This window comes from Geotrypetes seraphini, chromosome 6, assembly GCF_902459505.1.
Source record: "Geotrypetes seraphini chromosome 6, aGeoSer1.1, whole genome shotgun sequence".
NCBI classification, from domain to species: domain Eukaryota; kingdom Metazoa; phylum Chordata; class Amphibia; order Gymnophiona; family Dermophiidae; genus Geotrypetes; species Geotrypetes seraphini.
The window spans coordinates 57,326,825-57,344,010 of record NC_047089.1 but is presented as its reverse complement, the minus strand read 5'-3'; the positions used below and the strand labels follow the sequence as shown (position 1 = coordinate 57,344,010).

At 44.4% G+C, this 17,186-nt stretch overlaps 1 protein-coding gene across 2 annotated transcripts in view; it reads left to right on the top strand.

The window, feature by feature from the left end:
* STOML3 (stomatin like 3) overlaps window positions 1-17,186 on the top strand; it is a 35,292-nt gene that overhangs the window by 1,535 nt on the left and 16,571 nt on the right. Inside the window, exons 2-4 of one of the 2 annotated variants that reach the window (XM_033949353.1) lie at window positions 1,358-1,430; window positions 14,810-14,913; window positions 16,576-16,648. In XM_033949353.1, coding sequence (XP_033805244.1) covers window positions 1,358-1,430; window positions 14,810-14,913; window positions 16,576-16,648 — 250 coding nt within the window. Of the gene's footprint in view, window positions 1-1,357; window positions 1,431-14,806; window positions 14,914-16,575; window positions 16,649-17,186 lie in introns of both variants that reach the window. The other variant, XM_033949352.1, reaches the window with a different exon arrangement.

The window sequence follows — 17,186 nt, the reverse complement described above, 5'->3', positions numbered from 1 at the left end:
ACAATGGCGCGAAAGACAAAAGCGCGCGCCGACAATTGAGCGCAGCGTGGAGGCGCGTGCCGCACAAAATTACAGTTTTTAGGGGCTCCGACGGGGGGGCGTGGGGGGGAACCCCCCCAGTTTACTTAATAGACATCACGCCGGCGTTATGGGGGGTTTGAGGGGTTGTAACCCTCCACATTTTACTGTAAACTGAACTTTTTCCCTAAAAACATGGAAAAAGTGAAGTTTTCAGTAAAATGTGGGGGGTTACAACCTCCTCCACCCTCCACAATGCCCCCACAACGCGGCGCAATGTCTATTAAGTAAAGCGGGGGGGTTCCCCCCCACGCCCCCCTGTCGGAGCCCTAAAAACAGTAATTTAGAGCGGTGCGCGCCTCCGCGCTGTGCTCAATTGTCTGGGCACGCCTTTGTCCCGGCGCGCTTTTGACCTGACACCATGAAATGGCGGCATTCAGGTTCTCCAAGGCCAAGAAAATTCAAGATCCAAAAATCATCAGGAAAGGTCATGGCCATAGTATTTTGGGAGCAGTAAGATGCTGTAATGACTGACTATCTTCCAAGGGCACCAAACAGTTAATACAGAATAATACTGTAACTTGCTGTACCAATTAAAAGAGGCATTGAAAGGCATTGAAAAAAAAGGAGAGGGAAGCTGTGGAAAGGAGTTCTCTTTTTGCAAGACAGTGCATCTGCTCAGAAGGCTGGCAAAATGATGGATGTTTTGACCTACTTGGGTTTTCAGTGCATAGACCATCCACCCTACTCACTAGATCTTGCTCCATCTGACTATTTTCTGTGTCCAAACCTTAAAAAGATGTTGAAAGGGTGACAATTTTCAAGCGTTTTGGAGGTGATTGCAGCAGTGAAGCAGTATTTTAGTGACCAGATATCAGAGTATTTTTTTGGGAAGGGTTACGGAAACTTCAAGTTTGATGTACCAAGTGTGTTGAACTTATGGGTGAATATATGGAATAACTTGTAAGTTTCATGGCTCCACGTCATTCCCTTCGTGGTTGGGCTGAGAACTTTTCAGCATCTCCTCATACATTGTGGAGTACTCTGATACATCAGTCTATTTCTAGCAATTTCATTATTTGTAAATGTCCCACTAACAGATGAAAAAAACAGAAATGAACTCTGCTTACTTTATCTGGTATTAGTAATGTTATTTTGTTTGATTTCATGCTTCTGGAAGTTTTCATAAATGAATATCCTTCAGAAGAGTAGCCATATTAGTTTGATATACCAAAAATAACTTGAGGCAGCTGGCATCTTGAACGCTCACTATACATCTGTTAATGTATAACTGTTGTGAACTTTGTTCATTCCTTTATAAAGATATTTGTTGTTGCAGTGTCTTGGGAAAGGGGAGATGGATTCCAAGATTTCTACACATGAGAAAAAGAAGGATGAACAACATTTAATAGGTAAGTATTATTTTCTAGGGGTGTTCAGGCAAAAAAGGTTTGTTTTGACTAGTTTCTTGTATTTACAGCTTTTTTAAAATAAACTTTTCACTTTGTTTTGTTTGTATACATTTCTGTTTCAAGACAATTTTGATAAACCTACCTTAACTCTGAAAGGTCACTTTGGGCAGCCACAAAACTTAGACTTGAAGAAAGCACAGATGTTTATTCAGCATATGCGGACCCCTGAGCCCAAAGCTGTCTTCAGAAGTCCTGAAACCAGGAAGTTTCAGAGATATTTATACATTCTTCTGGCTATACAACTGAATTCTAGAAAAAACTTTTCATGTGTTACTTTTCTTAACAATCATTGGTCCTAAGCTCACACTAGCAGGTCACTTATCTAAGCCCTGCAGTCTTTCTGTTACATGTCGTTTATGCTGAGATAGCCATAAGAAGCTAGAATGCCCAAGCTAAAACACCTAGTGCAGGCAGGCTAGAACATGAGATAAGTTAGGTTTGCAGCTAAACATAATTCAGCATTTTATTAAAGAGAAAACTTAGTTCAACAGGACTTAGGAAAACCAGTCCCAGACTCTTTCAACTCCTCTGATCTGAACTCATACCCCTGATTTCCTCTGACTCCAACACTAGGAAATGTATCACCCCTCACTGAAGAGGTGGCTGATCTTCCCCTGGTTCTTAGTGGGGATATTGATGGTATAGTGTTGAGCAGGGGCCATTCCCCTTTACTTCTAGCCCCATTGTACTGAAACAAAGATAGCTATAGACCCTGGACAGACATACAAGGAACTGGAGTCTTGGAAGCGTGCAAAGGCACCCCAAATTGTAGCAGAGATGCTGTTACCAAGTTGCAAACTGGAGATTTGGGGGGCATCCTGGATTTCTAACCACCCTATCTTGGTGCATTATGGGACTTGCAGCAGTGCTTTCAATGGACAGGATCAGGCACTACAAATCCCATACTACTTTGGGATGTAAGTTCAAAACCAGGGCTGGTCAAAAAGTCTCCAGCCTGGAACTGGGTAACTTGGAATCCCTATGATAGTAACAGTAACCATTGAACAAAAATTCAGGATTTTAAGTCCTAGAATTCAGCAAGAAAAATAATTTAAACAAAAGTTTTATTTATTTATTTATTTTTTTAAATCTTTATTCATTTTCAAAATTACATCAAGTGTACAAACATCAAAACAATAAAATTAAACATATCACTTGACAATCTTTCTACTTTATCTTATAATACATAAAATTACCACCGCCCCTCCAATCATTCCCTCTATTATTTTACCAATATGAATACTAATATATAAAGCCTCCCCCCTCCTAATATTGGACGGTGTATATTTCAATAGAAAATGGTATCTACTCATTACAATAAGAAGTTAATTATAATTTCTGGTGGAACTCATTATGTCACATCTATAAAATGGAAAGAACAATAGCTACACAACAAGGGAATTATAATAATTAAACAAAAGTTTTAAAATAATTTCCCCAGGACTTTATAGTGTTAGTAGGGTTGCCAGATGTTAGTAGGGTTGCCAGATGTCCTCCTTTCCGAAGACATGTCTGTGGGGGTCCTCCGGATGCCTTTTCAAAACCTGGCATTTTATCTGGGTTTTGAAAAACCTCCCCTCGAAATCACGGCAAGAAGGGGCATCCACGCAGGCGCAGATGAAACTCGGTGATATCACGTGCACACACATGCATGTGCATGACGTCATTGTGTCATTTCTGTGCTTGCGCGGATGCTGGGTGGGGTAGGGCTGGGAGGCAGAATTGAGCACAACACAGGCAGAATGGGGCAGAACTGGGCGTGCCTGGGGGCATGGCCATGGGTCCGGATTTTCCTTTGGGAAAATCTGGTAACCCTAAGCATACCATTAAAGTGTATAAGTCTCTGGCCTTAGCCTTCACTCCCAGACCTCAATGGCCACCAGCAGGTCAGATTTTTAGACTATTCCTAATGAATCTGTATGACAGAGATCTGCATGTCCATTGTATGCAAATCTCTCTCATGCAAATTCATTAGGGAAAACCTGACCTTGAAGACTGGAAGTGAAGGCCACTGCTCTAGAGCATTTCCAGAAAGGAGGCTTTAGGACAGTCCTGGATTTCTGACAGCCTCAGTCTGGAGCATTATGGGACCTGCAGCCCTGATTTCAATGGGTAGAACTTAGAACTACAGGTCCCACACTACCATGGGATGTAAGTTTATAACTAGAACTTGCCAAAGAGTCTCCCTCCAGGGACTGAGATACTTGGCACCTGCTGTGGGCCCTTAAATTTATCTGAGCCCTTCTATCAGCTTTCTTTTTAAATTTAGGTGACTGAGCCAGCCAATAGCATGGCTGCAGTGGCGTACCAAAGGGAAGGGGGGAGGTTCGCCCCGGGTGCACGCTCCAAGGGGGTGCACAGCCGGCCAGGTCCGGAAGCTCCCGCGCTGCTGGAATATGGCCAAGTCCGGAAGTGCACGAAGGTCCCGCGATGATTACTTTTGCTGCCGCTGCTTCAGAAGAGGTAAGTAACGTTGGAGGGGGTGGGCCGGCAGCCGCAGTCATCGCGGGACCTTGCCTCTGCTGGCCCAGCACCCCTCCGATGTCACTTACCTCTTCCGAAGCAGCAGCAGCAAAAGTAATCATCGCAGGGCCTTGCTGATTTCGATGGAGAGAGAAAGAAGCATAGCAGGGTAGTGGAAGGAGAAAAAGGGGATCAGGGTGGTATGGAAGCATGGTGAAGGGTGAGAAAGGGGGTCAGGGTGTTATGGAAGCATGGTGAAGGGTGAGAAAGGGAGTCAGGGTGGTATGGAAGTGTGGTGAAGGGTGAGAAAGGGGGCAGATGCTGATGGAAGTGGGGGGAAGGGAGAGGAGAGAGTGAAATGCCAGACCCTGGGGGTGTGAGAGAGATGGAAGGGGGGGAGGCATAAAGTTTCTGGAAAGTGAATAGAAGGAGAGAAGTTGCCATATAGAAGGGTCAGAGAGAGGGTAGACTGTGGATGAAAGGAAGAGAGTGACAAGAAGATGAGGAAAACAGAAACCAGAGTAGACAAGGTAGACTTTAGGGGAGATGCATTGCTTCTTTCTCTGATGTTGCATTGTATGTAGAGTCCAGCTTCTTGGTGCTTCAGTTTAATCTTTGTCTATGTATTTTTATTCTATCTCACCATTTACAAAACTGTAGAGCGTTTTATAGCGTTGGCATCTGAGCTGTTACCACCATGGCTAAAAACCATGCTACAGTTTTGTAAAAGGGGGAGGGGTTAGTTTGTGATTACATACTAGGCAAAGGTGTTTTCTGTGTTCTGTGTGTTCGAAAAGACATGGTTTTCTATTAGGATTGACTGTGTAGGATTGATCTGTACTAGTTTGGCTTGTTTAGTTTTACAATGGGTTTATTGATGTACTGCTCACTGCAGTATGTAAGATGCTGCCTTTTCCTAGGTACACTCTTGTGTGACGTGTGGATTGTTACTAAAAATCATGTTTTTCAAACATATGGGGGGGTGTCAAAAAATGATGGCCCCGGGTGCCACATATGCTAGGTACACCCTAAGGTCATTGGTGCAATACCTGACAGCTATTAACAATGCAGTAATAGGGGGGGGGGGAACCCTACCTAACTACATTTAAACAATGCGACACATGTGGCGGACCTTTTTCATATTGTTTTAGACAAATGCACATTTCTATTTTTTGGTAAAGATCCTTAAAACTGTTTGAGGGTTTTGTTTCCCATTAGAAAAATAGGTTGAAATCTTTTTCTCCCACTCAGGCCTATCTATTGAAGTGATTTCAGAAGTCCCATGAACTCTTATAGATAGAATTCCAAATGTTTTCAGTTTCTTTCTGAGCTTCTGACATCAGCCATGGGGTTATGGTGACGTTAGACAGGAATAGGCCTGTCTGGCTATTTGTCTGAAGTTTCAGCATAGCTGGTGAAGTGATTCCTGCTTCTTCTTTCTCCCCTTCTCAGAGTCCTCCACTGTGTCCGACCCCCCTAGACCACAATGCCGATGAAAATGAATGGCCTCAGATGAGGATCTGGCACATTTCTGCCTCACTATCATTCAGTTCATTTAAAAGGGAACACATTTAGAATACTCATACATCATGCTTTACTATTAGTTTTAAAATGAATGCATGTCCCTAATGGAGTAGGGTTAGCATATGGCTGCAGAAAAAGGAGGACGGATTAAGACATCCGGGTTTTTCCTCCACTGAAAGCAATGAAATTAAGAAGGACAGATTGAGACATTTCGGTTTTACTTCCATTGTGGAAGTAAGACCTGGATGTCTCATTCTGTCCTCCTTTTTCTGGAGCCATATGCTAACCCTATAATGGAGCTTTAACCCACCCACCCCCCCTTTTACTAAACCATGATAGCGGTTCTTAGCGCAGGGAACTCTGTGAGCGTCGGGAGCAGCTCGGAGCATTCAGCGCAGCTCCATGCGCTAATAACCACTATTGCGGCTTAGTAAGGAGGGGGGGGGGTAGTAAATGAACTAAATAACTGATCTGAGCAATGAAACAGTATAGGCAGGAAAAGCACCGTCAGCAGGCAGTGTAAGTTAGAGAAACACATGGGCTGTGTGCTGCCAGTTGCAGTCTACTGTTGTCATGTGGGATTGGGTGGCTACCTGGGAGTGGGCATAAATAGAAGCACTGGCTCCTGGGTGCCAGAGACCCTCATTACACCACTGAATCATACCAAAATTCACATTTGGCATCCTTCAAAGTTGGTCCAAGCACAGTCTCTTCTCCTTGAGTTCTGGATCCCCTGTAGAAAAGAGTGCACACCTTGCTATGTTTATTTACTATTTACATCTAATATAATAAAGCCCTAAGCGCGCATGCGCACTCCCACCTGCGTCTCCCGTTTTCCATGTGCTGTAGGGCACCACAGGTAGGAGTGCGCATGCGGGAGAATCCCCCTGAGGGGATGTTGGCCGCAGCGGCTGTCAGTGGCTGCAGGCTGCAGCGACGGCTGTCGGCAGCTGCAGACCGCAGCGGCGACTGTCGGCGGTTGCAGGTCGCAGCGGCGGCTGTTGGCGGCTGCAGGCCGCAGCGGCGGCTGTCGGCAGCTGCAGGCCGCATGGCGGCTGTCGGCGGCTGCAGGCCACAGTGGCGTCTGTCGGTGGCTGAAGGCCGCGGCTGTCGGCGGCTGCAGGCTGCAGCGGCGGCTGTCGGCAGCTGCGGAGTATTCCCAACTTTCACCCCGTTTGCAGCCACCCTTGGCGGAAGATGGCTGAAGCCTGGCTGCAGGAGGAGGATGCTCCATGGTTTATGGCCCCACGGAGAAATATGTCAAACAGACTTTGGCTGATAGCAACTGGAAAGTTAGTCTATTAAAAGTGAATTAGCCATTGAACAGTTCTTCAGTTGAAAGACTTAATTAATGGCTTGAGCAACCACATAGAGAAATATTTGCTGTGAAACTTATGAAGGAATCGGAGCCAGAAAGTACTCAATATACTTCACATACATCGCCATCTCATAAAAGTGCAATATTTTCAAAGGAGAGGTTGGGTTTATTATTAATATCTGTTTGTTGACATTGTAGGCCAGGGAGGAGCTACGAGAGCTCTACAGAGGCAGGAGGTGAGGAGAGAGAGACAGATGGATGAGGATAGAGGGGAGGGGGACCAGGAGAGATGGTAGGGGATAGGGAGAGATAGACTTCAGGGAGTGTGGAGGGGGCAGGAGAGAGATATGGTCTTAGGGAAGGACAGAGGGGGACAAGAAAGGGAAAGATGGCAAAAGAGGTGAAACAGGGTCAGAGAGAGAGATGGTAGAGGGTGTGAAAGGGGGAAAGGGAGAGATGGAAATGGTAGGACCACTGAGGGAGGAAAGGTTGGTACGTCAGGACTGTTGCTGCCGCCTCGGGTAAGTAAAGACCCTGTCAGGAGGGCCAAAAGGGTACAAAGGAAATGGTGAAAGGTGAGGTGGTGGGACTGGGATCAGTGGGAGGCAGGGTCCGGGCATGATAGAGGTGGGGCATGGGTGGGGTCAGAGTCAGGGTCAGGGTATAGGTGGGGCTATTCTAGCACCCATTACTGTAACGAATGTAACGGACTAAAACACTAATTTCTTATATACTGCTTCTATTTCAAGCAGTTTTGCATTTAGGAACTCTTAAGTATTTCCCCCTATCTGTCCCAACAGGCTCAAAATCTAACTATGCTAACTAGGATATTAGAGGGTTAAGTGACTTGCCCAGGACTACAAGGAGCAGCACAGGGATTGAACCCACATCCTCAGGGTGCTGAGGCAGGAGTTCTAAGCACTAGGCCATTCCTCCACTGTATTCCAGGTTTAGTCTTTCACTGTATTCCTAATTTTATTCTTTCTCCCAAAGTTTAGCTACCTCTCAGGAGGTCTGAAGCATTAAACGCATCCCACTATTTCTTCACAGATACAGTACACTTCCACCTCCATATTCATGGGTTTAGGATTCACAAATTGGGTTATTCACGAATCTCTAAACTACCCCGCCTCCCAGACCTCTTCACACCTTCCTTTTAAAGCCTGGTGGTCTAGTGGTGAAGCAGGACAGGAGCAATCTTACCACGCTCCTGCCCTGTCCAGAGCCGCGATCATAAAAGGACACTGTGAGTTCCCACAGTCTCGCGAGATTACAGAGGGAACTCACAGCAGTCATTTTTTATTGCAGCTCTGCACAGGGCAGGAGCATAGGAAGATCACTCCTGTCCTGCTTCACCGCTAGACCATCAGGCAGTGACGTAGTAATGGGGGGAGGGGGGGTCAGACCACCCCAGGTGCTGTCATGGTGGGGGTGCCGACACCTCTCTGCCCTCCCCATGTCACACTTGCGCCCTCCCTTCCCTCCCTGTACCTCTTTAAATCTTCGCTAGCACAAGCAACTTCTCTGGCCTGCTGCTCACGCTGGCCTGGCTTCTCTCTGAAATCACTTCTGGGTTGCGGGGCCAGGAAGTAACATCATAGGGAAAGCCAACGCTGGTGCCAGCAGCAGGCCGGCGAAGCTGCTCACTCTGGCGAAGATTTAAACAGGTAAGGGGGGAAGGGAGGGAATGAGTGTGGCATGGGAGGTGGGAAAGAAGCGGGGGACAGAGGCATGGAAGGAGCAAGGGAGAGCAGAGATGAGGGCACAGGGAGGTGCCACTGTCCCAGGCGCCTTCTACCCTTGCTATGTTACTGCCACCAGGCTTTAAAAGTTAGGTGTGGAGAGGTTGGGGAGGTGGAAGGGAAGCAGGGATAGCTCAGAGTTGGCCCTAAAGTTATTCATGAGGGGGTTGTGCCCTTAACCCCTACAAATATGGAGAGGAAAGTGTATGTGTATCTGAGGGCTACATATATTCCTATTAAGGCATCCGTAGACCCTCTTACAATTGTACAAAACCTCTTTGAACAAAATAAAGGTACCCTCAATACATGCATTTAACACAAGCCATATAAGCAAGCCTTTAAAACTTTACAATCGATGCAGGAAGAAAGGGGAACATGCAGGAGATATGAAGATCAGGCAAAGATAGAAAGCCTACGAGGAGGTGCTGAAAAGTTCTCAGCCCAACCAAGAAGAGAATAACATGGACATGGTTCATTCAGTGATCTGAAACAATGTCAAAACCTAGAGTTTCTTATCTTCAAATTGGCACTTAACAAAATAAGACCACACTCTTTTCAGCTACAGTGGCAAAATAACGCTCAGAATTTTGGAAGTTGGTTACTTGGGCTGAGAACTTTTCAGCACCCCTCATATGTTGGTATGGAGATGCTGCTAAGAGTTTGTCTATGTTTAATGGACTGCCACTTTCAGACAGGGCTTTCCCTTACTTTCTCATATAAAGAGAAAGAGAAGCACTTTTTAAAGGATATCTTTTGGCATTGCTTCACTTTCTTTACATATATTGCAAGCATTTATCAAACTACGTTTTCTTGATTCATGAGGAGGCAAATCTATCGCATTCTTTTCATATTCTAAATCTTTGTCCTACATTTAAATACACAACTGTGCCACTTGGTATTGGAATATTCTTGTTCATATAAAAGTTAGTTACAGTACAATCTAACCCATCAGGATTAAGAAGAGCCCTTGGGGGGTGTTGCACTCTGCTTGCATTTGTATACCCTCTAGGCTTTGATTCATAGGCACACAGGTCTGCCAACATCTAAACAAATTAACCATGTGAAGCTAGCACATGACTCTTGTGTTAGTCTAAGTGAGCTGCACTTTTCTCAGAAAATTGGACCCTTTATTGTGAGAGTAACTTATTGTGAGAAAACAAAGGATTTATAAGCAGCATCTTATTTTGTACCCAGAGTATATTTGAGAAGCAGACCACACAAAATACGAAAACAACAGTGTTTATTAGAGATACTCTCAGGACATAAAAATATGCCCAACGTAGCTGTGTTTCACCAAGATGGCTACGTCAAGGGCAAACTTACAGAAACAATACAAACAAAATCCAATAATAAATGCCACAGTTAATAAAATAAAACAATTCACAATTAAAACATTCTGTCATAGACCTGTTTGTGAATGGTAATTGAGTACTTCTAATAAAGAATGTGCTTTCTTATTTTGTTTGGTATGCTTTTCCATGGTGGATGCCACCAATGCTTTTCCGTTCCTCATGGTGGCATCCATTCCATCCATTTCCATCCATCCATTGGATTAAAAAAGTTTGACCATGTACCGGTAAGCCCTTTTTACGTGCAACTTCATTGACTCCCTTTCGAACCTAGAGCTATTTTTAAATTCGGCTGCATTTGTTATAAAGCACTCTTCGGACTACTACCATCATTCTTATCCACCCAACTAAAATTATTCACATCAAATAAGAACACAAGAAACTCGAGTATGTTTATGTACCCCGCTCTGAAAGCTTCTCATTTTAAAAGTTTCTTAGACAAAACTCTAGCTTTTCAAGCAGGGAAAATGAACTCTTGGCTGTGTCCTCTAATTGCCCAATCCCAATCTTACCTTCAGTTCAGAAAATTGATAAAAACCTATTTGTTTGGCAAATGTATGCGATGATTTCACATTATATTACATTGTTCTGCATCATATTGTATTTCATTGTATTATATTCCACTGAATTCTACTGTGTTTTGTGTCTTCGCTGATATGTCTCAGTTCTCTTGCTGTGAATCACCCGGAACTTCCAGTTGGGCGGTATATAAGAAAATTTATTATTATTATTATTTCCATTCCATCCATCCATCCACCCATTGTCATCCATAGAGAATGACACGGTGAAAAAATTGGTCCCCGTCACCGCCCCGTCCCCGTCTCACCATCCCCGTCACCGCCCCGTCCCCGTCTCACCATCCCCGTCACCGCCCCGTCCCCGTCTCACCATCCTCTTCACCGCCCCGTCACCGCCACTGCCAACCCATTCACCGCCCCGTCACCGCCACTGCAATCCCATTCACTTTTCTTTATTTACGTATAAAGGAAACATTCTTTAAAACTTTAAAACTTTAAAACTTAGTTAAATATTAGTTAATAACTATACAAAAACAACACACGCAGAGAAAAAATTAATTAATATAAATTCTCAAAACTGACACATTTTGATCACTAAATTTAAAATAGTTAATTTTTAATACAGTTTTTCAATCACTAATCTTCCACCACCCCTGGGGCTAGCAATGCAAAAACAAACACGACATGTACTTTAAATGTACCTAATCGCGGCAAAGATCTCCCTGCCGTGATTAGCATAGTGACCGCGGCTACGGCTGCAAGTCTCCCCTCCCCCCAGCGATCACGGCAGGAGGGCACCCAACCCCTCCTGTAGACCCCCCCCCACGGCCCTCCCGACAATCGCAGCAGAAGGGTACCCAACCCCTCCTGCCGGTCCTCCCAATGGCCTCCCCTAAGATCGCCGGCAGGAGGGTACCCAACCCCTCCTGCTGGACCCCCCCCAACGAACCCTCCCACCCCGGAACCCCCTTAGTCTTACTTTCCAAGTTGGACCGGACGGCTCCTCACACGTATGGCCAGCAGGCTTGCCTCCGTCCAAATGAGGCGGGCCCGCCCCTACCCTGCCCAACCCACAGGATCCTAGGGCCTGATTGGTCTAGGCACCTAAAGCCACTCCCGCTATAGGAGGGGCCTTAGGTGCTTGGGCCAATCAGGCCCTAGGATCCTGTGGGTTAGGCAGGGGAGGGGAGGGGCGGGCCCGCCTCATTTGGACGGAGGCAGGCCTGCTGGCCAGACGAGCGAGGAGCTGTCCGGTCCAACTTGGAAAGTAAGACTAAGGGGGTTCCGGGGTGGGAGGGTTCGTTGGGGGGGGGTCCAGCAGGAGGGGTTGGGTACCCTCCTGCCGGCGATCTTAGGGGAGGCCATTGGGAGGCAGGGGAGGGGAGGGGCGGGCCCGCCTCATTTGGACGGAGGCAGGCCTGCTGGCCAGACGAGCGAGGAGCTGTCCGGTCCAACTTGGAAAGTAAGACTAAGGGGGTTCCGGGGTGGGAGGGTTCGTTGGGGGGGGTCCAGCAGGAGCGGTTGGGTACCCTCCTGCCGGCGATCTTAGGGGAGGCCATTGGGAGGACCGGCAGGAGGGGTTGGGTACCCTTCTGCTGCGATTGGCAGGAAGGGTTGATCTGACAAATGAGGAGCACGGTGAAACACAGGTAAATAGCGGTTTCTAGAAGGGGGTACATTGGCCCGCGGGGACAAACCTGTTCACCGTTTCCGCGGTCGGTGAATGGCCTTGTCCCCGTCACCGCAGCGACTGCTAGTTTTCTTCCCCGTTTTCGGCGGTGACCCGCGGCTTAAATGCGGTGGCCGCGGGTAAACCGTCACCGTGTCATTCTCTAGTCATCCATTTCCATCCGTGGATGCCATCAATGCTTTTCCATTCCTCACGGTGGAACCCATTTTGTTTGGTCTGCTTTTCCATTCCTCATGGTGGATGTAATAGACTGGCTGCCGCCTTGTTTTCTGACTCCCAGAGTATATTTTACATCTTAGTACTATCTGATTGCAGGAATTTCCCCACAGCTCTCTAGAAGCTATGAAAGACACTTATGAACTTCCCACAAAGTCCTGAATTATACAGTCTCAAATGCTGTGTCACTGTGGAATCCCTTACAAAATGTAATTTAATTTAATATGGGAATTAATAGTCTGCTTTACTCAAACCATTCAAGGTGGATTTCAAAAGAGCAATCTACTAGTTATCAGTGGCGTAGTGAGGAAGGTTGACGCCGGGAGCAGTGGCATTTGGCATTGCTGTGCAGTGCACCCCACTACCACCACCTGGGCACCCCCCTCCCTATTCTTCACCACTGCTTGACGGCCCCCCCTGCCCCCTGTGCACCTCTTAAAATGTTCACCGGCACGGGCAGCACCTTCCACGAGCTGATCGGGCCCGCCTCGGCTCCTTTCTGACATCACGTCCTGCTCCCGCAGCCAGGAAGTGACTTCAAAAAGGAGCCGATGCCATCGCAAGCAGTAAGTGGAAGATGCACACGCTAGTGAACATTTAAAGAGGTATATGGGGGGGCTGGAAAGGAGGAGAGGCGCTGGTGCTAGCGCCCCCTCCTCCCCGTGACGACATTGTCTGGGGCTGATTGTCCCCTGCCCCCCTTAAAACACCACTGCTAGTTACACATTGAATAAAATAGATCCAATTCTATAAATGTGTACATCAAACTTTATGCACACAAGTTACAGAATAAGGTCAGTTGCATGCATAATTTAACATCAATTATTGTCTTATTATTATATTAATTGGCACCAATTAGCATATGCCTTAGTATTCCATAATGTATGGGCAAAATCCATTGCATGCAACTTCAATGAGGTGTGGATTGGGGAGGGGTATTGGCAAGTCAGAAGCGTGCTCAGGACTTGCGCACACACGTTCCAGTTGGGCACGAGTACATCTACCAGCCTTTGAGCTGGCATAAGTGCTTGTGCCTAAAGTTAGGTACACCAATACAGATTTACATTAGCATTCTATAACTGCAGTTCATTTAAATGGCAAGGGGCATGTTGTAGGAGTGTTTAGGGCGGGACTAGGGAGGTCCCAAAATTAGGATGATATCCAATAGCAACAGTCGAATGGGAAAAACATCCAATTTAAAAAAAAGAAGGGTATAAAAAGGTGCCCTGATCAAGGAGCAAACCACTGGAGGGATTAAGGCATGACTCCTACTTTATTCCTTTATTCAATGGTTTCTGTCCCCCATCTTTGCCCAGGTTCACCAACGTTTGGTATTATGGACATTCTGAACAGTGTCACAGGGTTAGTGCAATGGATTGTAAACCAGAGGACCTGGATTTAAATCCCATTTCAACTCTTTTTTTCTTTTGTTTTACTCTTATATTGGGAGCCCTCCGGAAACAGATATACGTACTGTATCTAAATAAGCTTGAGGGCTATTGAGGTGGTATACAGTAGGTAATTCCTTATCTCTGGAGGGCTCATTATTTCAAATAATAGAGTTGAAGTGGAATATGAAACTGAATGCCCTGGATTAAAGTCCACTGCATTTACCACCAGGCTTCTCCACTGCTCTGAGGGGCGTCATGAGGCCATTTTTGGTTTTGTTTTGTTTTTTTTCAAATGTTGTCAAAAAGATGTCCTTGGCCCTGTTATTTTGACTTTTATAATTTGGATGTTTTTTATGTTCTCATATACTTTTTGAACAGGAAACCCCCAATGTATAGATACCTATATCCATTGTATCATTCCTTCTGCCAGAAACTCCCCAACCCTGAGATGTCCTGTCTGTCTGTCCAAATTAGATTGTAAGCTCTTCTTAGCAAGGACCATCTATTGAATGTTAAATGTAGAGCGCTGCATATGCCTTTCAGCACTATATAAATGATAAATAGTAGTAGCAGTTTTTCTTATCCAAAACTGGCTGTGAGATAGACGTTTGTTTTGGAAATTATGAGTTTGGGCATTCTTTTGAACAAGTGCAGCACACAGAAAGGGATCGAAATACACAGAAAAGAGTGTGTACGCCGATAAAACTGGGGGCTCCTTTTACAAAGGTGCGTTAGGGCCTTAACGCACGGAATAGCACACGCTAGCCGCTACCACCTCCTCTTGAGCAGGCGGTAGTTTTTTGGGTAGCGCACGCTAATCCGGTGCGTGTGTTAAAAACTCACCTTTGTAAAAGGAGCCCTGGGTCTTTTTAGTGAATAAAGAACCATCTGTCCAGTTCTATTGGCGCGTACACTCTTTAATGGGTGTCCTTGGGCATTGTTTTGAAAATGCCCTTCCGCGTGACATTTTTTTCTCTCTGTTTTTCTCAGTTGCTTTTCATTTGCACACAGATATTGAAAATCGTATCGTGCTAGTTGTTCAAGTTCTCAATAAACATCTATGCTGCAGGTTTTAACTATTTGTATTTTCTTTCTATTTGTTAAGCAGATGCTGTTAAAGAAGGAATTGGTTGTTGTGGCTGGGTTTTACTTATCCTTTCTACTCTATTCATGGTTGTAACTTTTCCTATCTCAGTATGGATTGCAATAAAGGTAACTGGATTGTCATATAACAGAGAAGAGATATATTAGCCAAGTAGAGTTGTGCATAAACTAAACATTTTTTGTTTATTTTGGGGTTCCCCCTCCCCAATTTTTTGGACCGCTTTTCAGTGCATGTTCCACATTTGTTTTAATAACATTTTTAAATGCATGTTATAATTTTGCAATGCATGCTGATTGCATTAATGTGTATTAATTAGTAGATCAATATGCACTAAATCAATGTAGCATACAGTACATTTTTAAGTGTGCTAATGAAAGTGCAGACATATGCAGTGTCTCCCAAATCAGTCCTGGAGTACCCCTTTGCCAGTCAAGTTTTCAGTATATCCACAATGAATATGCATGAAATTGATTTGCATGTACTGCCTCCATTGTACTAAGCCAAACTGACAAGTTAAAGAGTGATAAATCAGCTGGACCGGATGGTATACATCCCAGGGTACTGAAAGAACTCAAACATGAAATTGCTGATCTACTGTTAGTGTTAAAATTGTCTGTAGTACCTGAAGATTGTAGAGTGGCCAATGTTACAAAATTTTTTTAATAGGATTCCAGGGGAGATCCAGGAAATTATGGATGGGTAAGCCTGACTTCAGTGCTGGACAAAATAGTGGAAAAAATTAATTGTAGAACACATACACAAACATGATTTAAAAAGAAGAGTCAGCATAGGTTCAGCCATCGGAGGTCTTGCCTCACCAATTTTCTTGACTTCTTTGAAGGTGTGAATATCCATGTGGTAAAGGTGAGCCAGCTGATCTAGTGTATCTAGATTTTCAGAAAGCTTTTGAGAGGCTCCTAAGAAAATTAAATAGTGATGGGATAGGAGGCAATGTTCAGTTGTGGATTAGGAATTGGTTATTGGAAAGAAAACAGAGGGTAAGGTTTAATGGCTATTTTTCTCAGTGGAGGAGGGTGAATAGTGGAGTGCCACAGGGATCTGTACTGAGACCAGTGCTATTTAACTTATTTATAAATGATCTGGAAATTGGAATGACAAGTGAGGTGATTACATTTGCAGATGTTACTAAACTGTTCAAAGTTGTTAAAAAGCTTGCAGACTGAATAATTTCTTTAGTTCTTTCTTTATAATTTTGTCTATTTGAATCATTTCTTTAGTTCTTTCTTTATAATTTTGCCTATTTAAAATAGTATCATATCTCCCTTTTGTTGTGGGCTTGGAAAGGAATTCTGTATGAAAGTTTGAATGTTGTAAAACTTGTGGAAGATTCCTTTTTTTCTCTTGGTATCGTTTGATATTGTAATTATTAAAATTATAAATAAATAAAAAAAAAAGCTTGCAGACTGTGAAAAATTGCAGGCTGACCTTAGAAAACTGGAAGACTGGGTGTCCAAATGGCAGATGAAATTTAGTGCTCCTTTTACTAAGGTGCGCTAGTGGTTTTAGCGCATGCTTAGCGCACACTAAACACTAACGCCTCCATAGAGCTTGCGTTAGTATTTTTTGTTTAGCGTGTGGTTTGCGTGCGCTTAAAATGCTAGCGCACCTTAGTAAAAGGAGCTCTTAATGTGGACAAATGCAAAGTGATGTACAGTACATTGGGACGAATAACCCAAATAATAGTTGTACTCTACTTTTCTTTGTTTTAAAATGTGATTTTTTTTTCTCTTTTTAAAATAATTGTTTAGATTATTAAAGAATATGAACGTGCTGTAATATTTCGATTGGGCCGTATAGTATCTGGAAAAGCAAGGGGGCCAGGTGAGCAACTGCTTTTTCTTGAGCTGCTGTAATTGCTAACTCTCCTTGTTTAGGAAGACCACTTTTATCTTGGTACAGGTCTCTCTGTTTCTACTTTCTTCCTCCTAAAATGTCCCTTACGAAGCATATTCCATCATGTGACTGACATTTTACTTGTCTTTCCCAATTTGCTCTCTAGAGTGAGCAGAACTTTAACTTCCCTCTTTCTTGACTTAGTGCAGCATGGTTTACATGAGCTTCTGTAATGGTGCTACAATACAGAGGGTGTTTATGCGATAGTTTTCCATACATGCGCTTCTGTAATCATGTCACAATAAAGGGTTATATTGTTTCTGTGGTGGTGTTTTATAGTTTCAGATGGCACTCGCTGATGTATACAGTTTACACACACTATCTTCCTCTATAGCAGTGTTTTTCAACCTTTTTTGGGCAAAGGCACACTTGTTTCATGAAAAAAATCACGAGGCACACCACCATTAGAAAATGTTAAAAAATTTAACTCTGTGCCTATATTGACTATATATAAAGTAATTCTCTT